Genomic DNA, 26,849 nt, shown 5'->3' with positions numbered 1-26,849 from the left:
TAGTCTACATTATTGGCATTTAAAAATTCAAAAACTATTAAGAAGCAGTACTACTTCAACTGCGTAGCTGAAAAGCACATTACAAGTCTGACCTAATCCTGCATTCTCTGTAACATCAGCCATCATAGACATCTCATTGGGAGATGTGAGGGTACAGAGAAAGAGACTAGACTTCAAACGGGAACATTTACCCCAGTTATTTTCTTTACAACATGTTGTTATTCCTCATTCAAGAAACAAAGAGATGCTGCCACACTACACGGCGACCTGTTGCAGCCAAGACGAACGCTTCTTTTGGGTGGCATAGCTACTTATTCTCCCTTTTCTGTAGCATAGCTCTGTACACCTTCAGAAAACATTTTCTCTTGCTGGTCTTAAGTACTACAAAAATTGATCTGTTCCCCAAGGTTGGAAACTGAGACCTGCTTTGGGAGGGCTCCTGTTCTGCCGTGGAGATTGTAATGGAGGATGGTGCTGCATGTCTGAGACTCTCTTCTCCTCGTTCGCTGCCTAGCTGCAGCACTGGGGGACTATGCAACGCACAGCACGGCTGCAGTCCTCACTCCCTTACCTCCTGAGACCTGTTCATCCCACTTCATTCTCTCCACTACTGGGGTAGAAAGGACACACCAGCCAACAGCACTACCCTGCCAAACTCTGGGGAGAAGACTGAGGGGAGCAAAGGCACAGCGGGGTGAAGCTGTACAGAAGAGAGCCCTGCACACTAAGTCCTTCTCCGCTATGTTTCATGCTACTGTGGAAACTGGTGACACTGGGAGAAACTGTTATGAAAGCTTCAGATGATACTGCCCACCATAATGAAAGGGTCTCTCACCCAGAAAGCCACAGAGTCTAAGCATAGAGAGACCAAGGGAATGCAAAAAACACAAACCACCAAACAGCAAAGTAGCCTCTGAAAACTGGATGCTTTTTTTTTTTTTTTTGCTAAAAAGCACTAAGAAAATGTTGGCTCCTATATGGAACAGGAGAAATAAGATTGTGTCCATAAATCTTGCTCACGTGACCCTTTTCACACAAGTAAAGCCTAGAGGACAGAGTCATCCAGATAAGTTTTAATTTTTAATTGAAAATTTTCAAACTAAAAGGGCATTATCATAACTGGAAAGTGGAAATAGCTCCGTTTAAGTTGTTGAACCTTTTACCCAAATGGAACAGCATAAAATGCTCTTGGTTCTTTTATAAAATAATAACAAAACCACCTCACTTGTTATTCAAAATACTGGAGGGCTTGTTAGCTCGTATCTTATCTGTTAGAAGGCTTTTATGTCCTAAGGTTGCAGTGTTACCAGGTCCCAACATGAGCTGAGGTGAGGAAGCTTTCTTGAGTCATGTCAGCCGTTTAATGGATTCAGCAAGAGAATTTTTCTCAGATGCTAAAATTCACATTGATCTTCTTATAATTTCTGGGAAAAAATACTTTTATGGAGTTTGATTTGGCTGTGCTTTGCTTGTTTGTTCTATTATTTTCTTACTTTTTTTCCTATTTTATCTATTTCTTTTTTTTTTTCCTTTTATAATTGCTATAGGAGATGCTGTTCTGATTGTGCTATTGTAGCATTCAAAAATATTACCCGCAAAATAATAATATGCCCTCTAGTGTAAAAGTAGCTGCTTGGATGGCAACTATATGGTACGTCATATAGGTGTAACAAAAATTACAAGCCTAAATTTCCATTTGTTCTGTCTCTGTAAGGACTTTTACACCTACCGAGAGCTCACAGCCGGTAGCTCAGAGGGTCTGACACACGCAGTTCAAAGACTTTGCTAACTTTCCAATGTTTTCAAGCATTTCAATACAGAGTTCCTTTTTTTTAAATATAACCCTGAGTTAGAGGCCTAACTAGTGTGCAGTTTCCCAGAAAACACGAGCACAGAACCACTCAGCAAGTTTTGCCACTGACTGCAATAGGACCAGGGTTTTGGTACAACAACAAGCAGTTTTAGTTGTCAGGAATGGCTTTGCATGCATTTCCTCTGTAAGCCAGGAGTCTGGCCAGTGCAATAGCTGGATCAGGAGTCAGCGGTACCTATACTCTATCAAAAATTTTTTTAAGAGCTCAGCTTCCCTACAGTTACCATATACCATCTAGTGATACAAAAGGAAATTGCAATTTCTAATTCATTACTCTTTAAATGAAAGATGAAGATGGCAACAACATAGTTTTGATATTTTGCTTTCCTTCCACTAACATAAAATGCAGTCACAAGCATGCTACCCCCTCTGCGATTACGTTTTTCCGTCTATCAGGAATCTTGTGACTCCAGCTAGTTTTCAAGATTTCATTTCTGAAGCGTATGATTGTACAAGAATTTCAGCTTCAATAAAGTTAAAATAAAGTCTGCCTTATAGCTACAGACCTACATTTTATATGTAGTTACAAGTTATTGTAAGTCTTACAGATGTACAACTCAGGGCCAAATTTAAAAGAAATCCAAAATCTAACCTTGTAACTTTTTGTAAATGTAATGATTTTGAAGATCACAAAGAATCTTTTTTAAAAATACAAGGTTAATATTCCCTGTTGATGGGGAGGAAGTCAAAGAGAAAGAGATTCTAGTGTCTTGAGACTAAAGCACAAGATTTGCTATTGGGAAAAGAAGGCTTTAATACTGGAAGCTCTCTGCCTGGAAAACTAAAACATTTAAACACACTGCATTGTAAGGCAGTAACTGTTTTGTGGTGGTTTTTTTCTGCTCGTCTGCATCACCATATGGATGACTTCAATTCAACGGCAACATACACTGTGATATGATTCTGACAGCTGGGATAATGGAAAAAGTCAATGTTTACTTACTGGCAGAAGAAAATTTTACCTTGCCTGCCAACTGGGGCAATAAAATAAATTTGTTTTGTATGCTCTGTGGAATTTTTTACTGCCACTAAATGAAAGCAAAACAATCAGGATCTCTCCTTGGGAGTTCACAGACAGAATGGGTACAGATCCAGTGAAAGTAACAGACTGAAAGAACCGAGACAGAGACTCAGCTCCTCTTCTCCCACTTTTCCTCCTCAGCATCATTCAGCTTTCTGTTTTTAAAGCAAAATGGGATTGTTCTCATGACTAACCAACACAATCCTTCCAAAACTGTTAAGTAATTTACTTGGCAGAGGTTGCTACATATCTGGTTTATGGAAGCAAAATACAGAAATAATACGAGGTACAGTAGTTGGATTTTCAGACACCAGTTCAGGCCTTAACACTTTGTTCTGCATCTACAAATAGTGACTAGAAATCAGTTTAGCTACAGCACAGCAGGACTGTAAGCATATACTGCTGAGATAGACACGAACCGCAACAGTTTCCAGCTAGTCGAAACGAAAACCCACTTGCAAACCCAAGACTAGGCTTTGGACTCCCGTCGATCAACCTACCTTTTGTACATCACCGAAACAACGGCGACTGCATTTCAAGGGAGTCGAAGCGAACGACATTTTGTCTCACTGACACCGTTCTGGGCACTGCTCTTACACTCTTTGCCCGGACTGCCGGGTGCCAGGGCCAAAGAATGAGGGAGGCAGTGTGATGTTGGCTGCACACTGCCAGAGGAGTCCCTGGCTAGCCGAGCCGGCTGCCAGGCCCCCCTGCACTGTTAGCATGCTTGAAACACTTGTAGCACAAGGGACAAGCTTGTGTCACGGACTGTAAAAACTATATACAACATTTGAAAGAAGAAATCATTCTGGAAAATTTGTGTATCTTAGTCTTCAATGACAGTCAAAAATTTATCACTGTAATGAGAATGGTAGTGTAAGAAAGATGGGGATCCCATGTTCTACAACAGCTTAGAGGAAAGGAATGCAGTGAGTGATAAGCAACAGGGGTTCACGGAACAAATGCGGCACTGAAATAAAATAAGGATTTGTGTTTAGTATATTTACACTTTGGAACTCAACCCTCAGCCCCTCCTCTGGCTGCCAGAACACAAGGGCCAAGGGTAGACTTCCACTTGAGGGGCACACGGCCGACTTTAAACTTTCTTTGTTTGGTACCGAGGGTTTGTTGAAGGTGCAGGAGCGTGGAAAGGGGGGGCATGATACCACGTGTCATCCACTGCTTTACTGCTAGCGTAACTTGCAGCAATTCTGAGGGTCTCCACACTAACTCCCCGAACTGCTTTGATATAAACTGACTCAAAACCACAGCAGAAGGAAGCTAGTTTTCTCCCCTCTCTCCTTAACTGTGCCAAGTGCAGCATGGATTGAGCTCCTGCTGAATACAACATCGGCATATCTGCCAAGGCTTATATAGTATCACATACATTAGAAGAAACAGAAAAAAATGCTTTATAAACAGAAACACTGAAATATGGATTAATAGTTCTCCATTGTGAAAGCATCAGCAAAATATTAATGGCAGGACTGCAGACACTTAACAGGGGAAGTGGTGTCTTTTAAGGATTAGTCTAGTGAGTCTTTACTTTCCAATCCACTGTATTCATTAATAATTTAGTGGCAAGCATCAGACATAAATTCCAGTTTGATGACATGGTAGACAACAGTAAAAACAAACAAGGAGACACCTAAGAGAGAACAGGACTGTGAAGCAAGCAGAGGTAGAAAAGATAAAAATGAGGTGGTTTCAATTCTAACAGGCATAAACTAATACGCATAAAGGAATCCATCACTGGAATAGATGGGATGTGTTCATGCCCAAACCAGAAACACAAGAAAAAGATACGTAAATAATACCCATTCTGACTGAAATGAGAGGTGGTAATAAGGATTGATAATAGTGTAGGTGACATTTTAGAAGGTATAATCTTACTAGAACTTAAGCAGATAATTTCTGATCTCCTTATTCCAATCTGTTCAACTAGATACCTGTGTGCTCCTTATTTCTTTAGTCCAGTAAGGTGCAACGCATTTACTTTTTGGTTAAAAGCTTCGGCACTATCTGATATTCCCTTTAACTGCCATGCCTGTTCCACAACTCACAGAGCGTAAAACAAAATCTTGCATTCACTAGCGCATTTTCGCAGTAGACCTGCAGCTGCAGTGAACAGTCACAAACCTATCCAAACACAGCCACGGGCTTCTTTTTTACTAAGTACACTTTTCCAAGGTGCTGCTTCTCTTACGGAGCTGCGTGCATTCGGAGTAGCTTTGCCTGAACTCTTTAGATATCTTAAGAGCCCAGGCCTGCTTTCCTTTTTTAGGTCGGATTCTAATGGAAACCGACAGGAATTTGGCCTCAATAGCTTCGACGGGATCAAGGTCTGGTTCAGTAAAGGATTAAGCCTATTGTTGCTGAACGCATGCTGCCAGCGAGGGACCTTTCCTTTTCTCTGGCCTCTGTTCTTTGACTCAGCCTCACACAGACCTCTTTAAAGAGCAGTACGGGTTGCCACGTAAGCGTTTGTCCTTGGATGCAATCATGCCCCATTTGTTAAAACCGGTGCTAATTACGGGTAGGCTCTTTCCAGACTTTGAGAAAAACTCCGTGTTTTAACCAGACACATTTGTTTCAGTATTCCCGATTACAGTTAGAATTTAGCATCCTTATCTTTCGTGTTCTCAGACGCTCGCGATTTCTGGGCGTTAAAGGATCACGAGCGGCCACCACCGCCGCAGGCCCGGGGCGACCCAGCGCGCACCCGCAAGCACCCCGAAACGTTTTAAGGTTTCCGTTTGCGTGCAACGAGTAGCTGTGGACACGGCCGCAGCGGTTCCAGCTCGAAGGACGCGTGGATTATCGCTTCCCACCCTGCTTTATCCAGGAATTAAGACAGCAGGCCTGCCGACTGCTTCCGACAACGGCAGCCAACGCAAGATGGCGAAGGTGTCCCCCCCGCCCCGCCCCGCGCAGGACCCCCGAAGAGCGGGCCGCCGCCTCCCCGTTAGCCCGGGAGCAACCGGCCCGGCGCAGGCCTCGCAGGCCCGGCCGCCATAACGCCGCCACGGGGACGTGACGGGACGAGACGAGACGAGACGAGACGAGGCGGCGTCACGTAATGGCGTCACGGGCGCCCCTCCCCCTCCGCGGCGTCACAGTGGCGCGTTCCCTCCCCCGCCCCCCGGTCCCGCGCGTGACGTCGGCGCGTCCCGCTGTCCCGGCGGCGGGGCCGGAGGAGGAGGAGGAAGAGGAGGCAGGTGATCGGCGGCGGGCTGAGCCGGCCGGCCCGGCGGGTGAGTGCCTGGCCCAGCCGGCCCCTGGCGCCGCCGCGGGAGGAGGACGAGGAGGAGGAGGAGGAGGGAGCGGGAGGCCGCCGCCGCCGCCAACGGTCGCTCCAACACCCCCCCCGGGGCCGGCGCTGCCCCCCTCCCTCCTCCTCCCCTCAGCGGTGAGCGGGCGCCGAGGCCTGGCCGCGCGGGCGGGCACCCCGAACAAAAGGCCGGCGAGCGGCGCGGTGCGGGTGTGGGTATCGGTGCGGGTGTGGGTATCGGTGCGGGTGCGGGCCTGCCTGCCGCTGAGGGGCGGCCGCCCCGGCATTGTTTTGGCGGAGGGGGGGGAGGAGCGCGTCCCCCGCCCCGCCGGCGGGGTCACGTGACGGGCGCGGGAGCGGTCCCTCCCGCCGGTCCCGTCAGCCCGGCCGGGGCCCTCTGTCCGCCCGCTGTGGAGCGAAGCGGCTGCCGGGCCGCCCCCGCCTCCCCCGGCCGCGTCCCGGTTTTTCGTTCTTTTCGGTAGTGAAATAGGTCAGGAGCATTAGCTGTGGCGGCGTCACGCGTGGCAGGATCCGCTGACCGAAGGGAGCGCGGCGCTTCCGAGGCATTCCGCCCCGCGTGCCGTCGGCCGGCCTCTCCGAATGCCGCTGCTGTAGGCGGCCGGCCGCGATGGCCGCGGTGAGCTGGAGGGGCGGTCGTCCACGGAGTCGTGGGAGCCCGGTCACGAAGCCCGCGGGAAGAAGGAGCCGGTGGGTTTTTAATGGGAGAGCTGCGGTGTCTCGGCTCGAGGGTTTGGGTCGCGTCCCTTCAGAGTCTTAAAGCGGGACGTGACGAGATGGTCCGGCTTCTGGTGCAGCGTGTGTTGCCACCAGCGAAAAACTGTTGCAAAACATTCAGTAAGTACGAGTTTCCCCATACAAACGAGGTAATCGGACCGGTGAAATAGCTGAAACCAAATAAAAGTGTCGGGTTTTAAAATCTTAGTGTAACTCTTTCGTGATGTGAACTGGAAATCCTGTAGGTTCTGTTAACCGGTGGTGCAGCAGGCAAGTAGACGTTGAATAATTAATTACAAGGAGGAGTAGGGAGCAGAGCTTTAAAACGCTTTGCTTTTGTCGGATTTGTAATGCTGAAAAAACAGTCCCGCTACTTCATTAGCTGCTGCCTCTGGACAGTGGGCTACTTAAAAATAGTTCCTCAAGCGTCTCTGAAAATGCGCTACCAAAAATTACAGTTTGTAATGGTATTGAAGACACGGTGAAATCTGAATATTGATTTGGTTATTTTGAGTAAATCTTAAATATTGAATGTTTGCAAGAACTTGCTTTATAGTCTTGTGTGGTTAATACCGTGGTTTCTTTCAGAGTGAATCAAAGTACCAATTGTTTAAATTGCTGTAACGCAGAATCTGCACCGAGTGAAAGAAAAAGTTCTGTTGTTCTTGTTTCCTTCAAAATATACTGCATCAATTTAGATGTAATTGAATTGTCGTTTATTTAGAGAGCTGGAACTGCAGTATTTTTAAAGGCTATTGAACGGTGGACTCCTGGAATTGGTGGGGGAAAAGTCTTTTTGTCAAAATTGATTTTTGTTTGGGTTTTTTTTCCCCCTCTCTTCTGTGCGTGTTAATCAAGTCTATATATATGAAGAGATGTTCCTGTACTTCCTTTCTGTTTCTGAAGCATCGATAACTTCAGGTGAACCAGTTTCTGCTTCATTTTCCACAGAGTGTCATTTTATTTGAGTGATAAACTTCACATTTGCTCTGTTAAATAAATTGAAATAGGATATATGCTCAAAATTCAAATTCAGTGGTCCAATTGTAGCATAGGAGAAGAACCTAATTTTGAAGAAATACGTAGCAGTTCAATACCAAAATGGTTGACTGTTCTGCACTTGAATATTCTTCTGTGATTCAGCTCCAAATGCACATATAAGGGTTGTTTTTTTATTAATGTGTAATAGCAAAGGATAAGAAATCACAGGCAACTTTGAAGCCTTATCACAATCAGCAATTCCTAAAGATATTCCAAGTTTAAGAAACAGATACAGAAAAGTAGGTAAGAGCACGAAACAGCGAGGTTATTTCTCTGTTGCGCTCTCCAGTGCCGAGGGACAGTTTAAAAAAATACCTGATAGGCTCAGTACCTTGACCTGATACTATAGTGACCGTAGCAGACCTTCAGACAGGAGAGTGAGTTTTTCCCATTTAAAAAACCAGCCACCTTCCTTCTTTCTTCCCATGGCATTTGGCTTATGGCAACTTGTAGGGAAGGGTGAAAATCCGGGGTTCTTTTTCCCCTCCTGCCCCCCTCCATAATTGAGTTACAAGTTAGGGAGCTTGATGGAAAAATCCGAGTAATTACAGAAGAGCATTTACTCTTTTGAAGTAATGCTGTAGCTGTTGGGTTTTTAGCCTGGGGCGGGGAAGATGATTTTATGATATCTGCTTCAGAGTAATCTGTACAGAGTTGCAGAATTTGTGAGATCATCTGTCACTTGAAGTAGGACTCAAATAACAGTCTTTGGCTGGTTTGGTTAGAAGCTGGTGGTAGTTGAATGTACCAATGGTTTATGCTTGTTCGTTTTTAAAAAGCTAAGCTTTTACTTACAGAAGAGCCTTCTTAAGACTGGAGGTAACACTTCATTGACATTTAGGAGCTGGCTTCTTAAATATGTGAGTTTCTGGGATTTTTTTATTGTTGCTGTTTTTTCCGAAGAAAGAGAAAAGTGGAAAAAAAATTGTGTTGGGTCCCATAGTTTACTGGGAATCCAGTGGGCACAGTTGACTGAGCTAACAAGAAATTATTTCATTCTGTCTTGGTCTAGTGAAAGCTTGAAATTTTTCCTTAAGGAGAACCTGACATCATTTTGGGGAGATCGGTCTGGTAGGAATTCCACCACTTCAACACCTTAAAGTTGCGTGGAAGAAGCAGATGTGACTTCTCCCAGCAAGCATCCTGAGAGACTTTGAAGGGGACAAAGAGAGCAGTTAAAATGCTCACTGGGCCTCAGTTTGGGAGGGGATGTTGCCCAATTTAAATTCTTGCTCCTCATCACTGGGATTGTCCTTCATGTGTCGCATCTTGAATGGAAGTTTCAAAATCGGTGTGTGATAGGATGTATGGAATTAGTGAGCATGCAGAAGGAAGGGATACTTGCAGGTCGCTTCAGATAGCGTAACTCCTCACACTGCATGCTTTTCTAGCATAGAAAATTAATTGCTGAGTATAGAACACAGCTCTTACCCACTTGACTTTAAAGGAGGAGTCACTGTCCAGGAAAGGGGGTATGTGTGTAACCACAAGTGTCTTATTCTGTTTAGTAAAATTTTCAAGACTGCCTTATTAAATAAATAACGAAGTCATGAAATGTAGAGGTTACTTGAAGTCGGTTTGTGAACTAGCTCTTTTTAAGAGCTATGCAGCAATTAGAAAGTTGCCTTACCTTAATCCTATAATTATGCCCTAATTGGATTCTTCTAGGTATAATTACATACCTTGAATACGTGCATGCATTTTTACTTCCTAAGAAATCTGCCAGAACTGACCCAACCTTCTTCTCCCATCTCCACATAGCATTTGGTTTGATGATGTGCTACCTGCAGAAGTAACAGAAAGCCAACTCCTAAGATGAAGGACTGAAGACCACACCCACAGCACCAAGCTTGTTGCAACTGTCTCTTTGATCGTAGCAAACATAGTAGTATCTTGTCTTGAGTGGATTAGTAGAGCCAAAATTTTAATGCGATTGCAGCTCTTGGTTTCAGATTGATATGTGAAGAAAGGGAAAGCTGCTAGAATGATGAGGGCAGAAAAGGTGTGGATAGGCTTGTTAATTTTTGCGTTTTTCCTTAGGAGCTCCTTCTAAAAATAGCTGCACGGAATGTTACACGGAGCTCAGCTATAAAGAAAATAACAGAGTTGAGTAACGTGTCTTATACTGAAGTCATCTGAACATTTCACTCTGATGTTACTAATGATAAAAGTTCGATCATTTGATGAAGGATGATAGCACAGAATACTATAATACTATGTACTATAACACTAAATGCTCCATGTTCTCTCAGGGACTTATCACTCCTTGACGTTGCTCGACTCTTACATGGCTGATCTGCACTGTATTTATACTGAAATGATTCTTTCCTTGAGCAAACTGAAATACAAGACGTGACATTCTCGGGTCTGCTGCGTACCATTCCTATGTGTAAGGTTTTGCAGCAACTGGAAATTGTAGTTCAAAATGCTTAAGAATCATCTTGAAAGCTACAGCCCAGAAGGAAGATACAAACTCTGTGGCTCATCAGTCTTTTTACAGAGGATTCCCAAGTACTTTCTGTAACGAGGGGTGGCTCTTGTACGTCAAGACCTTCCTGTTTAGGGTAAGAGAATGCGACACTACAGTCTTGATGGTCGCCCTGCCCTCTCTGAGTTTGCAGATTCCTACTCCACTGCTGTAGAGTTGTTTAGGTATTGTTAGACGCTTACTGGTTTCCAGTGATTATTATGTATTTGTGAAACTACTTAGCTCAGATTCTGGTTGGTGACATAGGCAAAATCTATTGTGACTGACGTTACCCGCTAGCCTGGAGAGGGGTGTATTTCCTCAGAGGTGTGGAGGCTGAGTTGCATCCTTGTCCTCTTTTTCAGAGTTTGCATGTGTTCATTCTCCTTGAATGAACCTCGGAGCCCTTCAGCACTTCATAAAGAAATAAAGGAAAGTCCTAATTAATCCTTCTTTTGTTTACCTTGTGAAGTATCAAACTTGGGTCGTAGAGTTTGTTTATAAGCTAGTATGAGGACATACATATGTAGATTTATAAAGAAAAAAGTGCTGAATGGTTCTGAGGTTCATTCATGAAAAGAATGCATGTGATCTCTGAAAAAGAGGACAAGGACGCAAGGCTCTGGGCTACAGACTGTTTGAAATATGGAGAGGACTTAGGGCATGCACTGTTTTCTCCTCAGGCATCTGATACTAGCCCGTATTAAGAGACAAGATACAAGCCTAGATAGTGCTTTGGAATGATATGATACGGATAGTTTTATAAACAGGTTTAGGAAGGCATTGTGACTTTTTAAATTTTCTGAATATAAGGAGTCATTTATTAGAGGTTACATTTGCATAAACGTAACATGCTCCTAACTTTGGTCTTGTTTCTCCTTTTGTGTGCATGGTCACGTTATGGAAATGAGCCATTAACTTACTACAGTTAAAGATAATTGCCTCTTATAATACTTTAGAAAAAGATAATTTGCTGAAGTCAGACATCAAAATAATTGACATCAAAACTGTGGGCCAAAATGGCTTATTGCAAGAAATAAAACAGAAATCTGATGATATTTTTATTGAAAATGGCCTGCATCAGGTAAATGAAAGCCTAGTAATTTCTTTCCTGTAATGGGACCATGGCATTGTATTTTCCTCGTTCTTGCCTCTGTACAGCGTTGTAATGGTGATGTTGTTTGCTTTCCATTAGTTCGCAGAGAAACTGAAACACTGTAGTGTACCATTGGGCAGGACAAGTAAGGAATGAGCCAGCCTTGGGAAAGAGGACCTGCCATCCTAGCTGGAGACATCTGAAGAGAGGACATTTTAGTCTTGTGGCATGCTTCAGTAGAAATTATTCATAAAAAGTAAGCTGCTGTTTTGCTAATGGACTTACACGTGTCAGCTCCTTGACAGGCTGCTTAGTTGCAGTTAGAATTTGACCGGGAGTTTGAAAAATTACACATTTTTGAGGTGGTTTTGTGGGAACTTACTTTTTCGTCCAGGAGAGTCCTAGAAGGCCCAGGGTCTTTTCATGAAGTTTTTATACATCACCTCTTCCATACTGTGTGTGTTGATGAAGGGTGCGCTAGGCTGTGCACCCTAAGTTTACAAATTAAATACATGTTTTAATATTAAAAATTAAAAAAAAAAAAATAAACCCACACAAAAGGATAATAGGTGGGATCTGGCAAGATTGTGGACTAGCTCCTTGTCAGTTGGCTTTAGGCTGTATTTATGTTAAAATGCAGTGTTCACATGCTTGTTGTTCACTTATTTATACCTGAACTGAGGATCTAAATACTTGAAATAAAATTATTTTTAGAACTTGTCCCTGAGTTTGATTAATTTTTAGTCTCACTATTCAATAATGTAATTTTCCCTGTTGCCAGAAGTGACTTAAGGGCACCAACCCTCCAAAAAACAGATCTTTACTGTTTGATAAAAGTTCTAATGCAAAGCCTGTTTTGATTAAACCTTGTTATAAAATATTACTCTTAATTTGAGGAAAAATATTCTGTGGTCAGTTTTGTTCAGTTCTTAATACCATGAAGTTGCAATGAAAGTGCTTCCACAGCCATAATGTAGCAGAATAGCAGTCCTGGATGTTTTTCCTCCTTTCTGAAGGACTACCTCTTCAATAAAAATCTACGTGTACATCCTTATACCAGCTTATAAACAAACTCTATGACCTAGATTTGATACTTAAAAAGGTAAACAAAAAAGGATTAATTCGGATCTTCCCTTAAAAAGTGAGACAGCATCAGTTTAGTTGAATCTTCAAGTGCGTAATTGTCCTGCATTCTGAGCACATGCAACTGCAGTTGTGCTTATCTTTTGAGTTTTATGGTGCTGCGTAGCGCTTGTTTAGAGATAAGTGTTTACTCCTCCAGCTGTATTCATTTTACACATAACATTTTCCTCCGAGTCATTAAAAATCACATAGGAATTTCAAGATAAGGCATTTACTCCTTTATTTTTACATCCTGCATTATTGTCTTGATCTAGTAAGGAATCAAAGAACCCTCAAATTGAGTGACCTTTTGAGCACGGTTCAAATGTTAGCATTTTTGTGCTTTCAGTGAACAGGTGAGAACTTTCACTCTGCTTTTAGTTTACTACTAAGTTAGCTCATGGTATCAGAATTTGATTTGTCAAAATGGATTGGATTTTTAATCCCAGCATTGCATTTTAATCCCCTCTAAAATCTTAATTATGATACGTGACTTGTATAGAAGTTATGTAATCTACAGGTTGTTTTAATCTTTTCTTTGACTCTGAAAAGGATAACCTTTATAAAGTGTATTCAGGGAGGAGCAGCCTTTTGGAGAACTGTAGCGTGGAAGTAAAAATCTCTGCTGCTGTGTGTTTTTGCACAGTGGTATTTCATTATGGGAGCACTTGAAAACTCAGATCCTTTACTTCAGCCTACTTTGCAGGCTAGCACAAGTTAATCAATATGTGGATCTCTCTTTCAGCTCTTCTGTTGTGAGATACTGGTTGGGTTGTATTTGTGGGTATTCTGAAATCTCAATAGCTTTTCTTTCCCTGTCTTGTTATAAACCCCTAGTTTTGGTGTGAAATTCTGTTGCAAAATAAAACCTCAAAAGTGTGAGCCTCCCAGAAAGCAACTTGTTCACAACATTGTTAGCATGGATCTTGCAGACAGATGTGTACCGTACAGTAAAACGACAGGTAACTGGTGGTAGGTAATGCTGTGCCTGCGTCTGGCATGCTGATTTAAGAACTGGTATGCAGATTTGTCTTTAATCTCAGAGAAGGAAATTCAGATATGAAACTGAAACATAGGTGGATACAATTATGTGCTACTTCAGGGAAAAAATATTTGAGCTGTAGAGCTTTTAAAAGAATGATTTGATAAAAAATGGATTAAAGAGGCATTGGTCTTTTGAGAGGAAATTATAGTGATAGAAGGGAACAGACAGCATACAGAATACATTTTTAAGTAAATAGCCCTTAATACATTATTGTAAAGATAAACACGGATGCTGAAGCATAAACTTTTTTTTTTTTAATCCCAGCATGTATTCATAAGATGTTTAAAGCAGTGGAGGCTTTTACAGTAACACTAGGCATTTTCTCTTGAGGTAAAACATTCTGCTAGGAATGTGTATAACACTAGAGCAGGCCATCCAGGGAGGTTATGGTACGTCCATCCTTGCACGTTTCCAAAAAACTCAGTTAGACAAAGCCACAGCTGATCTATCTAGTATTGGTGGTAGTGCCATGTGGAGCAGGAGACTGGACTACATGACCTCTAAAGGTCCCTTTTGGCCCACGTGCCTGTGATCTTTTTGCATGAACTATTCCCAGGTGCTTGTACAACAAAGACTAGTTTCACTGAAAGGCTGTTTTGCTGAAGATCAGCCTCAAAGTTCCTTGGGGATTTAAATGAAAAAAGGCACCTTTTTAGGCCTGCGTCCCCCAAGCCCATTCTTCTCCCTCATTTGATATCTGGTGTTTGGTTTTGATTGCTAATAAATATGAACATAAAAGGAAAATTACCATGAAACAGACTGAAAGATTGCTATGGCAAATATATAGTCGAGAAAGCATTTGCATATTTAGGCTAGAATTTTTCAACTACTGAAATCCTACACAATGCCAAAGTGACACAGTTTTGCATTCCCTGCTGTCTTAAGAGTTTGTTACAAAATCATCTTTAATGACAGAAATAAGATATGGCCAGAGAAGGTAGAGGCAATGACTTCACAAACCAATTGAATCACGGTTGTGTGTCTTCTGCAGTATACCGCTGCTTCTGCTGGGCTGCAGCGATTCCTTTTGAGGTGTACTCGGCTATATTGGGGAGTTCGCTTGACGTTTAGGAAAAAGGAATCCAGGGTATCTTTTGAAAAAGCCACCTCAGTTTTCAAATCTGGTTTGTTCTGCAGCCCTGTGGTTGTTCTGAGCCCAGTTTGAGGGGTGGTATACCTCGGTGCATGGGGACTAAGAAACAGAGTGGGAGAATACTTCAGCCGGGTGCTGCTGCCAGGCATATTTTCTACTGTGGAAACCTAGTCTGAGGTACTGTTCAGGCAATCCCTTAAACGGATGATCACCAGTATTGTGAAGAGAGATAGTTTTAAGTTCAATGTTTGCAGCTAGATCACCTCTTCAGGAAAGAACTACAGCTTCTTAAAATTTCCTGAGGAGGCTCCAAAGTAGCTGGCTGACTGGAGGTTCATTAATCAACACTACTTCAGAGAAAGAACGGAGGAAATTCCAAAGCTTGTTTTCTAACTTGGCATGATAATGTGCTGAAATTAAACAGATAAAGATTGGTGATTAGCAAAAGAAATTCTCCCAGTACTTGATTTAGTCTGTCAGCTCAGGAAACTGAATGTTAACCTATCAGTTTCTTTGAGTTGAGCTTCATAAATGATAACTTACCTTAATTTAAGGTAACCATCTCATTCTGTGGATGTTGAGGTCAAAGGTGACGTATGGTACCAGTTTCAGTGGACAGAATAAACTGATGTAAATCTATCTTTGATCCTTTGCAGGATGGCTGGCTGTGGCGAAATAGATCATTCAATCAACATGCTTCCCACAAACAGGAAGACAAATGAGTCGTGTGCTAACGCAGCACCTTCCCTGACAGTCCCCGAATGTGCTATCTGTCTGCAAACGTGTGTCCATCCAGTAAGTCTGCCTTGTAAACACGTTTTCTGCTATCTGTGTGTGAAGGGAGCTTCTTGGCTTGGGAAACGATGTGCGCTCTGCCGGCAGGAGATTCCAGAGGATTTTCTTGACAAGCCAACTTTATTGTCACCAGAAGAACTCAAAGCGGCAAGCAGAGGCAATGGAGAATACGCTTGGTACTACGAAGGTAGAAATGGTTGGTGGCAGTATGATGAACGTACCAGCAGAGAGCTGGAAGATGCCTTTTCCAAGGGTAAAAAGAGCACTGAAATGCTAATCGCTGGGTTTTTATACGTAGCAGATCTGGAAAATATGGTTCAGTATAGGAGAAATGAGCACGGACGCCGCAGAAAAATAAAACGGGACATAATAGATATACCAAAGAAGGGAGTGGCTGGCTTGAGGTTGGACTGTGACGCTAACACTGTCAACCTGGCAAGAGAGAGCTCTGCCGATGGTGCAGACAGCACACCGACGCTGGGGGCTGCAGCTGTGCAGCCTCTAGCATCCATTTCTGCTAGGGCCCTGCCGTCACTGGATGGTCAGCTGGTGAGTCCTTCAACGCCATCACCAGATGCGAGCAATTCTCTAGAGAACTCTTTTGCCCACTTACAAATAAATGGAGACAGTATGGCTGAAAGGAGTCACAGGGGAGAGGGAGAAGAAGACCACGAATCATCATCTTCTGGTAGGGTGCCAGCCCCTGACACCTCTGTTGAGGAGACCGAATCGGATGCTAGCAGCGATAGCGAGGATGTATCGGCCCACCTTCAGCAGCGCCTGTCCTCTGTCCAGCAGAGACACTCGAGTGCAAACGCAAGCCAGTCAGGAGCGGATAGACCAGTGGCAGGGGGCGGGGGGGTAAACACAAGCGTAAGGTCTAGAAGGCCAGATGGACAGTGCACAGTCACTGAAGTTTAAATCTAGAGCCATGCGATTAAAAACTCAGTCCTGTATCTGTAAATTTTCTGTCCACGTTGGCGTTGCACTCAAACCTAGCAGTGTGTTTGGTGGGAGGGTGGGGTGAGGGGGAGAAACAGATTTGGCCTGTTTAACTCAAGTCTCTTAATATGTCTCAGCTGGAAGACGCTAACTGTACGAAACTGGGTTGTCCTGTTAATGGTTTGAAAGCTGCTTAGCAATACCCAGTTTTCTTGAAAATGTCTTGTGTTTATTTTGTAGCATTTTCCCTTTGGAGATACTCGATCCCTTTTTGGCCAATGTATATCTACTGTACAACTTGAATTGTCTTCATTATCTGACTGTTGCATTAAGTGTCTTACTACTTTCTGCATGGATTGATGTATGAAAAGAACACTAAAGCAGTGTGGGAGCAGGCAAGATGCTGGGTGTGAGCAGGATGCTTAATTTAATGTGAGAAAATAGATGTGAGTTTGGAGTTAAAATGTGTTTTTACTAGACAAGAGCAATCATTTACCTTCCTTCAATGGAAATGTAAAAATGCTGTTAACTTTTGTTGCAAATTCTTACCTATACACTCTTCATGGCATTTTCACTGGCTTTGCCATCTAGTCCTTGTAGTTTCGTTTTTGAGGTCTTTCTTGATCTGTCTCGTTTTTGTTACGGAATTTATAATTTAATAAAACTACATTTTATCAGTAACAATCTTAGATATGTCTCCAGTTTAATTGAACTTCACTGGAGGAACTTTAAAGAAAACTGTCATAAAACAGCTTCCCGTGTTTGCCAAAAGGGAGGACTGGCTCTGAGTGGTATCTTGAAGTTCTTCCCTGACTGGCCATCTCTCAAACACAACACTGTGTATCTTTCTGCTGAAAAATTATGAGTTGCAGGCTTAGCACTCACTGCTCATCCAAAAGTTCGCTTCACTGTTATGGCAGGCAGAAGTATCACACATAGCTTTATTTTTAACAGCAGAAACGTTGAAATAAAAGAGCGTAAGTTATCAAACTTGACCCTATAACAAAGAAGACAGATGTTAAGGACTATATTGCTGTTTATCTGTTCTTCATAGCAAAACTAGTGGCAGCACAGAAAAGGTAGTTTTGTGCTGGTACTAGAAATGTGTCTCCTAGATTGCTACAAACTAACTGCTGTGTATTAGAGAAGGTTGGAAGCCAGATCTTGAAAAGCACAGCTTGTCTTTCCTGTCTATGGCAGTTGTTTTACATTTTTTTCAAATTGAGAAACAGCATTAGCTGATTCTGGACTCAGTCTTTAAAATAAGGCTAATTGAACTCCAATTCTTAGTACACATATCCCTGAATAGAAAGGGACAGTAGCTGATACATAGGTACTACGCATCTTCAGACAAAAGTTGCTGTAGGCAAACAACCATCTGAAGGGAATTAAAAGGGCTGATTTTTAAAAATGGTAGATTTAAATTTCTAAAATGTTCTCCTTACTGTAATGATGGCTGACATGTCAGATCTTGGGCAAAGCTGTGCCAGGCCTCCAGTTTGTTTCCTCTGCCCACAGGTGAGATCAGTGGGTCAGTGAACAGAGGAAAGTGCAGAGGAGACTAGGCTGGAAGAAGGAAGATTACCTTCTTTCTCAGCTAGGAACGGATGCTCTCGATCACAGATTTTTTACAATCACCTTCCAGTTCCGCAAGGAAATAAGCCAGCTTATTAACATGGACTTCAGAAGGAAAGAGGATGGAATGCTTTTTTCTTCTATTTGTTAGTTGTCAGCTGTCTTATTTCTGTTTTGAGTTAGCACACAGTGGCTCTAATCAAAGTCTGACTTTGTGCTGCAAAAACCTTCAGTAAGAACACTTCTGCTATGTGCACGCATTTTACTTCATGTGAGGGTATGTACTATTGCAGAAAGCAAGAAGCAAAATACAAGAACTTGACTCCCTATATACTTAATTTCAGGATTTTCAGCCAAAACAGTCTACAAATAATTTTATCAGTGACTACCCTTGGGGGTTCTTGACCAAAGCAGAGAGGCAGACCTCTGTTCAGCCAAACACCCGTAATGCTGCTTTTGGCTCTTGCTGGCCGACTGCAGCTGTGAAGTACTAAAATTAGTTAAAGTAAGGCTGGTGAGAGCTTAATAGCCAATCATCAGAGTGGCAAATGCACTCCCCAGATCAAGCGAGGAAAAAGTAGTAACCGGTAATTCCCATCCTATATTTAAACCATTACCTTCAGTAGGAGATGGGTTCTCTGTCAATTTTAGCTAAGCCACAGCCACACTGCATTATGTGGTTTTCTGTAACTCCGTGCATTAAGTGATTTTCAACTTGTACAGCATAGCTAGAGAAATGCACAGTGGAGCAGAATGGAAAGGAAATTAAAATACTATAAAATCTACTGCATCTCTTCCTTTCCAGAACAGATAACCACAGACATAGGAATCCTATGTCACGGTTAAAAAAAAAAAAATCACACAGTGAACCAAGCATTCAGCAAGAACACCTAGCTTGCCTAGACTGCCCATTCGGTAAGTATATTTCTGTCAGCAGCAAATATGATAAAGTATCTGTATTGCTAAAAGCAATCTCTAGAATCCAACTTTCAAAGGCTCGGCACAGAATCCACACCCCCATGAGGCACTCAGGCTGTCCCAGTGCACAGAGGCAAGAGAACAAGACGGGCATTTCACAATGTAACGGGAAACCTAGTTTGCTGAGGAGGGAGCTGGCAAACTAACCCCTAGGAAACACAAAAGCTAGCACGCTGTTTAATTAGGAGACTGGGAGTATCAGTTTTGAGGTTTCTAATTTATTTTGTGCATTTAGTGCTTGTTTGGTTTTAGGCCATTTCTGAAGGGGAACAAAAACCGAGATGAAGCTTGTAGTCTTTAATAATTGTAAAGAAAATATAAATGCTTATCAGGTGCTGGCTGCAGGTATTTGTCACTTTAAGATGATCAAGTATTTTATGAAATAAAGCATTTAGGTTTGAAAGTGGTAAAATGGAATTCCGTTTCATCTCACTCAGTCTGGAGCTCTCATGCTAGCACTCATGGTAATTTACTTAGGCCGGTTTTCATACAAAGGGCTGTGCTTGCTTTTAAAACAGAAAAGAAACCAGAGAATACAGTATTAGGCTGCTCACAAAATCCTTGATCAAAACAAACACATGTAATTATCTTCAGAACCTCCTGTAGCTATGTTTGGTATATTTGTGATTCCAACAAAATGAGTTTCTGTTCCCTTATCTGAAAGTGTCTCAGTACTAGCTAATTATTGGTCCTGTTCTTAGAAGCAAACATTGGCCTTTGATACAAATCAGAGAGGATGGCTGGGGAAATGCATTTGGTGAAATGAGAAGCAAGCTCATGGAAAGAGGTCCCCAATAGGTGTACATACTGAGTTTCACTTACTGGCAGCACAGGTCTAGTTCAAAACATGCAAGTAAAACAGATTCTGCTTTTCTGCTATAATTTCCTGCCTTTCATATTTATATCACCCATTGCACAGAATACACTAATGAGCCTTACAGCCTGGCAAACCTGAAAAATAATAAAAAAAACCCCACCCAAATGATTCAAGGGTCTCTCTCAGGTTCTAAGCAAATTTCACACCCATTTAAAAATCATAATGACAGTATTAGTAAATGGCAAGTTTATTCTTACTACTAGCAAAGACATAACCAGTTGCCCTTTAAGGCACAGGTTTTTTGACTCACGACAGTGCTTCAAAATGGAGGAGCATGGACTGGAGCCCACTCTGAAGGTTCAGTGACGTTGGCAGTCTGGAAACCCTTACGAGTCTTGAGGAACTTCAGGAAAAGCGGAACAGGTTCATTACTAAACAGTCAAGTACTGCCTGACTATATTAAAACACCCACATTTCAGAAATAATGGGTTTGAAGTCCTTTAGAGCATGGGCAAGAATCCAGCTGCACATGGGACTAACAACTGAGCTAGCGGATAAAAACAGGGAAGGGGGGGGAGGAGGCACAAACCAGAACACTACTCTTTCCCCATGTTCCCATTCCTGTCTCTAACCTCGAAGTAAAAATTGAACTTTCTTTTGGGGGAAGAGAAATTTGAAATCTTCCTCCAGCAGCAGTTTCAGGTGTGAAGGCAGACAGGCAGAATCAACAGGGCAGTGTAAGTTCCTTATCCTCCCGGAGGTGCCAGCTCAAAACGCATCCCTTTCTTCAGCATTTCCTTTGGTTGCTTCAGGCTCTACACACTCCCTGCTGTGAAAGCCATATAGTAAAACATCCCCAGCAGAGCCCAGCATCTGCTCAAAAGCTGCAGAATCTTAACAGGCAATCGAGCCTAATTCCCGTCATTGATCTGTCCCAAGATCTTCAAACACATGCACGGTTACCTCCCTGTCTAAAACTCAGGAATCCTGCCACACTAGAAGTTGTAACAGGGATTTCCATCCAAGGAATCACCTCCTTTTCCTAACGGAGCTTATTCCACGTGTCTAGAGTTAGTTATGCCCTGTCAGAGCAAGAATGCATCTCAATGTTGCATAGCCCAAAGTTTCCTCCTTCACGTGCTCCCCTGAGCTCAGATCTCAGCCCCTGCTGATTTAGAGACAAGTGCATCCTAACCAGCAGTACAGGAAACTCTCCGTCACGGATATGTCTGCCTGGTTTTGCTCTCACAGATGTTCCATTTTAAGAATCACCTGCCAAAGCAGGGACTCGGTGCCAGTTTCTGATTTCTAAAGGGAAAACCCTCCCCACTGAGTTATCTAATTACTTGCACAGTCACCAGCATGAAGTGGAGACTGAGTTTCAAATCACGCACAAGTCCTTCCAGAATGGTGAAATACTCAGGCCACCCAGTCAGTCAAGGACATCCCACTTGGAAGTGTGATACATCACGGCCTTCCAAAATTTCAACTAGATTCTATGTAAAGAATCGGGTCAGCAGCTTTGCATGTGCTCAGCAGCACAGGTTCAGGCTATGGGAATGTGCAGATGCGCATGTGGGTGGTTGGTTCCTCGAGCAGTGAGAAGAAACCTAAATGCATTTAAAGACCTGAATCACTGTCAGTGAATGAGGCCTATAAGCTCCTCAGGGAGTTAGAGCTGCTCCTGTAAAAATCCCCATTGAAACTGAAGTATCCTTGGCTACTTTCTCAGCAATTATGCAAAGAACTGACTGAAGATGAAAAAATAAAAACTATCATCTCACCAGTTATCATCCCTCCAAAGCTGCTTAGACACTGGTCTCATGTTGGGGAACTCATATGTCGCAGCTTTAGATGCACCTGTTCTGCAAATAAACAAACCTCCTATCTTTCAAGCAACTCATTTCCATACCAGTTAGAAAAACAAAATTAACTCCAAAGAAAATAATCTTCAGTCTCATTCCAAAAGAATTATAGTTCTATTCTCAGCACATTATTTACCTTTACATAGTATTTTCACTAATGGCCATTCAGCGGGTGATTAGGACAGTAAAGAATCTGCGAGGGATTTCTCTGTGGTTGCACACCAAATGTGTCTGCCTGACGTGAGCGACAAGAACGTTAGTGCCAGTTTAAATGAACAAGTCCTTAAATGATTCCGTTTAATGCCTGCTTTAGCGAAAGCTTTGTTTGCAAAAAGGTCAAGAACATTTCTTATGCACTGACTGTCATTTATGTTTTGGTCTTCTAACCAACGCCTGCAAATTGGCAGGCCCGCCCCACACAGTTCCGAAAACGTCCTTCTCTCTCCTGAGGGCAGCTTCCACTGGTAGCTCCCTTCCCGCTGTCACCACCTCTTTCACAGCCCGAATCACGCTGGCTGGACCCTCCGTGTACCCACTCAGCCAGGCTCGGGCTTCTTCCAGCGCTCCAGTTTCATCCGAAGAGGACAGCGTCTCCTCGGAGAGCCCAAGGCGCAGCGCGCTCTCGGGGTCCAGCCGGGCAGCCCCGCTCAGCAGCCGGAGGGCAGCCCCGCTGCCGACGATCCCCACCAGCCGGGCAGCTCCTCCCCAGCCCGGCACCAGCCCCATGTGCTTATGGACAAAGCGAATTTCACTCCCAGGCGTCATCAATCTGTCAACGAAGAACAAACACGCGGAGGTCAACCCGTGCATCGGCTTCCCTTTTCAGCGCGCCGGCACTCCATTTTCTATTTTCTCCTCCCCTCTGCTTCCAAAGGCTGATACAACTTGACGGCATGCTGATTACAGACAGAGCTGGAGCCTCTTCATTTTTACATCACCCGGTGCCTTGGCTGCAGCTTTTGGCCCTTCTCAAAATGAGATATGTAGGCTGCTGCAAGTAAAGATGCTTAGTGCCCACACCAATACCTGTAGTCAGCTCTAAAAAGTGTTTGAAAACAGAATTGCTGACGGAAGGCATGTCGACGCTGCCTTGCTAATTCATGCCTAAACCAACAGGGGTTTGAGTAAAAACCAAGCAAACTAACACACAAAACGTATTTCTCAAGAGGCTGGATCGTGGTCTTAGTACTGATCTGCACCAGGGAGGTTCTGTCAGCACCCTGGTGCTTGATTATAGCACAGTTGGGGGTTTTTTTGTTCTGTACTTTAGAGGGTCCATCTGAGTTTGATTTCTAACTGCTCTCTACAGCAAGGGAAGTCAGGATGGATGCTCGACTTACGGCCCACAACATATAATAGAATTGCTTTCTATTTATGCTTACAGTGTGTAATAGAATTGCTCCCCCCCAGAAGGTAGAGTCATATTCCTCTTTTCAAAGTTTTCACATCTCTGCCTCTTTTCTACAGTCTGTCACCTCCCTTATTTAAGAACTCACCCTAGGGCTGATTAAGCTACCTCCCCGGAGGAGCTCTGCTGCAGCGGCTTGTACTGGCTCTGCATAGTGTTCACACTGACACACATTAGGGTAGCAGAAAAAGCTTCTAGAAATAGGAACATACAGAAAAGATGTACAGAAAAAGACCAGTACTTGTTCTTTCTTAAGGTGATGTCCTGCAGTGTGGTTGCTTGCTGCTGTTTCTAAGACAAGGGATGTAAATTACACTTGTGAAGTAGATTAGCTTCTACTTCAAGCGCTAATTAGCTTTCTGAAGATAAATCATGTAATACTAAGATGTACACACAAGTCTGTTCCCTACCAATGCAGTTTTCCATAACAAAAACACCAAGGTGAGCAGCTTTAAAAGGGGCAAGAAAAAGAAAACCTTCAAAAATGCAGCTACTTCTAGGAGCTCACAGTTCCCAAACCTGCTTAGTTATTGTTAATTGTAAGTTTGCTTGGTTGCTTTTTTCTTAACCAGAGCACCATCAGCGTTCATGCCGTACTATAAAGCACCAGGGCTGTAGAGCTTACGCTTTATCCCAGACCCAACACAATGCACAAAGGCAACAGCTGACACGCCAGATTGCATGAAAGCCGTTTTGTAGAGATAGTAGAGGAAGGTCGTGTGACAAAAGGAAGAGAGCAGAGTATTACCGGGGAGGAAAGGCTTTTAGCTAACATTAGCAAGTGCTTCCCAAACCCAACAAATTGCAGGAGCTCAGGTGTCTCCTCTCCGAAAGGAACTCTGCAAGTATTCCAAAACTCCTTTACTGGCTCAGCTTACTTTGCAATTTGCTGACACCCAGTGTCCTACTGGGAAAGCAATAATGAAAACATTAATAAGGGCTTAATTCTACCTGTACTGAGCGATGTGAAGCATTAAAAAAGAAGCTGTCATACACAGCTAGGCATCTGATGCTAGACAACCTGTAGGCAGTCTCGTAAGACAGCCACTGCGGGTCAGCAGGACAACGTTGTGTTTGTATGTTGAATCTGAGACTGTCCCAGGCATCGGGGTTCAGGACAGGCGTTTCAGTGAATGTCCCGAGGGCAGCGTACGGACTCATCTCGAAGTTGGGTCAATGCACTCTGAAGTTCACATGGGAAGTCAAATTTTGCATTAGAAGTACAGCCGATCCATCAATGCCAACAAGAAAAAAGCTGAAAACGTTTAGTATGTGGGAAAGGCTCTCTTACCCTGCACAGCCTTCACCTCCCTCTGAGAAAATGGAACCAAACACGATGAAAGGAAATTAAACACTGACAGCTAAATCCATAGAGAGACTGTGAGGCTGCAACTTCCAGGACCTCACTGGGATTCACTTCGCCCTACAGTGCTCCTTTGAACAAGCTCCACAGAAAATACTGAGATAAGTGGTGGTCAGTAGAAGGTGTAAAGGTGGTCTTGGACTGCCTTCAGGCTTAAGAAAGGCATCTACAGTTTTTCAGACTGTTCAACTACGAATCCTCTCCTGAAGTCGCACCATTTCTTACAGAAACCACCCATCACGCTCTGTCAGGAACACCACTCGCTTCCAGTCCCCATGCCCAAGGAAGCAATGGAGACCTGGGCTCAGATCTGAAGAGGCATGTGCCGCTGCCGAGCTAGCCTGGGATCAGCCTCGGAACATCACCAGCTGTAGCCTCGCATAAATATTTCCCTTTTTATTTTATGAAAGGAATTGAGTCTACCTTCTGAGACATGACAGATCTGATCTCTCATTAGATGAATTTATGTAAGAAAAGTACATCAAGCATTACTAAACATAAAGAGGCAGACATCAAAAAGCTGAAAAGACTGAAGTACGGTTCTGCTCCTGAGCTGTTGATACCTTATTCACCTAGTACTGGCCCTGCCTGAGACAGAACAGTAGATGAATACAAAATGAACCCTGATTTGACTCAGTATGCCTGTTCTTGTCTTCCAGGTCAAGGGAATTAAAATCCAGGTCTCCTGTATCCCAGGGGAACATCATACCGTTAGGCTCCTAGACACATGCCTTCCCTGCCCTAAAAAAAAGAAGAAAATCTGTTGCATGACAATACTGAAAAAATATTTATTAAACGTAGTTAACATACAAAGTATCTGAAGACCTTACAAGCAGAAACATCCTTCAGAAATGTGAAGGGTAGCAAAATCCTCACAACTTAAATTGGAAATAAGAGGTTAAGGTAATATAAGCACCAAAGTGCAGCTGAAACCTTCTTTAAGAACACTGTCTTTCCTTGTTACAAGCACTACGACACCCCTAGGAAGAAAGCAGAGCCACCATGGGCCACAGCCAATTTTGGGTTAGTCGTCTAAAGCAAAAAAGAGCTACAGCAAATGTTCCTGCTGTACATTTTAAAATGTTCTCAGACGCACTAAATGTTACAAATCCTCCACCTTTGATCAGAGGATTCCTTCACTCCATGACGTCTTGTTGCGCCCACCAACTACCGACTGTCATGTCGCGTCGCGTCGCATCACATCACCGGCAATGCACGTGAGAAGAAAACCTTGTTTGCCATTAACAACGCAACCTAACAAATCCCATCCTTAAACAGGTCCACTTGCTTCCTCAAAGGCAGCACTTGCTGTGAGCTAACAGGTACGCTTTCCTTTGCTAAAGTATTTCCCAGCTACTTTAAGCTGGAACATATACAATGAAAGCTGAAAATGCAAACAAAAATGTATTTTCTCAGTTTTTCACACCTGCTTTTTATGGTACTCCTGTTACTGAACTGTTCCAACAGGTATCATCAGGTCCTTGGGCAGAATTAAGATTACATTAACGTTTGTGCTGGCCCTTACCTCATCATTTCCTGGACTTCGGGGTTTGAATTCCACTCAGCACTCTGACAGGGCAAAGGCACTAATAAAGTTTACTAGGGAGGGATAAATACCATCCTCTATTTTATGCATTTTAAAAGCAACCACTATGCTTCTGAAACACATGATGGAAAAAAAAGGAAGCCTAAAACATTAAACACGTTGTCAGCAGCCTGGATTTTGTTCCCATCCCAGTGTCACATAAGGACACAGCTCCTGACTTCCAATCCTCTCCTTTTAACTGGCGTGAGACTGGCACACCATGGTGGGAGGCAGCTGGCATCATGCGGGGCTGCAGCACCTGGTTCTCAGCTATGGTTATAGCGAGAGAGGGCAGCCAGAAATGCAGGAGGTGACTTTTATCTCCCCCACAAATACTTTGGCCTCCTGCTCTCAAACCACAAATCGGCATAAATAATAAGCAAAGCTTATGCCTTGGGTCACAGGAAGTTCCCTCATCAAATCGGCTAACTTCTATAAATTTTGGTAACATGATCTATGAGGTGACTGAACCAACACAAAGTGGAAAATTCTCCAAAAACAGAGTCAAAGGCCTTGGAATACAATTAAAAGACATCCATAATTTTAACATGCTGTAGAGCAAGTGTTACAGAAATAATGAGAAATTTTCAAATACAACTGGACATTTTTGCAAAACGTAGATGCAAGACGGCCGACATGTGAAAAGCAATGGCCATGGTCAGCCACACGTGCATTTTGGCCGACTGTCATTACTCAGTGAAGACGGCAAGAATACAGTATTGATATCAAAGGCTTTCAACAGCCATCCAAACCACAC

General features: G+C 43.2%; 2 protein-coding genes across 14 annotated transcripts in view; one reads left to right on the top strand and one right to left on the bottom strand.

Moving 5' to 3' along the window:
* The first annotated feature begins 6,019 nt into the window (after nucleotides 1–6,019).
* Nucleotides 6,020–17,190, top strand: RNF146 (ring finger protein 146). 6 transcript variants are annotated; one of them, XM_030033438.1, is made up of 3 exons: nucleotides 6,020–6,148; nucleotides 11,604–11,760; nucleotides 15,421–17,190. In XM_030033438.1, the coding sequence occupies exon 3, from the start codon at nucleotides 15,422–15,424 to the stop codon at nucleotides 16,478–16,480; it is 1,059 nt and encodes a 352-aa protein (XP_029889298.1). In that variant the 5' UTR covers nucleotides 6,020–6,148; nucleotides 11,604–11,760; nucleotide 15,421; the 3' UTR covers nucleotides 16,481–17,190. The 6 variants fall into 6 exon arrangements, with proteins under 6 accessions (XP_029889298.1, XP_029889302.1, XP_029889331.1 ...); XM_030033452.2 differs by lacking the exon at nucleotides 6,020–6,148 and adding an exon at nucleotides 6,905–7,020; XM_030033442.2 differs by lacking the exon at nucleotides 11,604–11,760 and having other exon boundaries at nucleotides 6,023–6,148.
* A 238-nt stretch (nucleotides 17,191–17,428) lies between these two features.
* Nucleotides 17,429–26,849, bottom strand: part of ECHDC1 (ethylmalonyl-CoA decarboxylase 1) — a 43,455-nt gene continuing 34,034 nt past the window's right edge. For all 8 annotated transcript variants that reach the window (XM_030033485.1, XM_030033523.2, XM_030033503.2 and 5 more), the window contains one exon: nucleotides 17,429–22,505. In XM_030033485.1, the coding sequence (XP_029889345.1) occupies nucleotides 22,100–22,505 (406 nt within the window). In that variant the 3' untranslated portion in view covers nucleotides 17,429–22,099. The remainder of the gene's footprint in view (nucleotides 22,506–26,849) is intronic.

The sequence above is a fragment of the Aquila chrysaetos genome, chromosome 2 (assembly GCF_900496995.4).
Source record: "Aquila chrysaetos chrysaetos chromosome 2, bAquChr1.4, whole genome shotgun sequence".
Taxonomy (NCBI): Eukaryota; Metazoa; Chordata; class Aves; order Accipitriformes; family Accipitridae; genus Aquila; species Aquila chrysaetos.
The sequence above is the reverse complement of the archived record's forward strand: the minus strand, read 5'-3'. Positions and strand labels throughout refer to the sequence as shown.

Bases quoted from the DNA above. Each gene is read 5' to 3' on its own strand.
- RNF146 (XM_030033434.1), top strand. From the start codon at position 6,794: ATGGCCGCGGTGAGCTGGAGGGGCGGTCGTCCACGGAGTCGTGGGAGC. The intron at 6,874-15,420 runs GTGGGTTTTTAA...GATCCTTTGCAG, and splicing joins CCCGCGGGAAGAAGGAGCCG to GATGGCTGGCTGTGGCGAAA.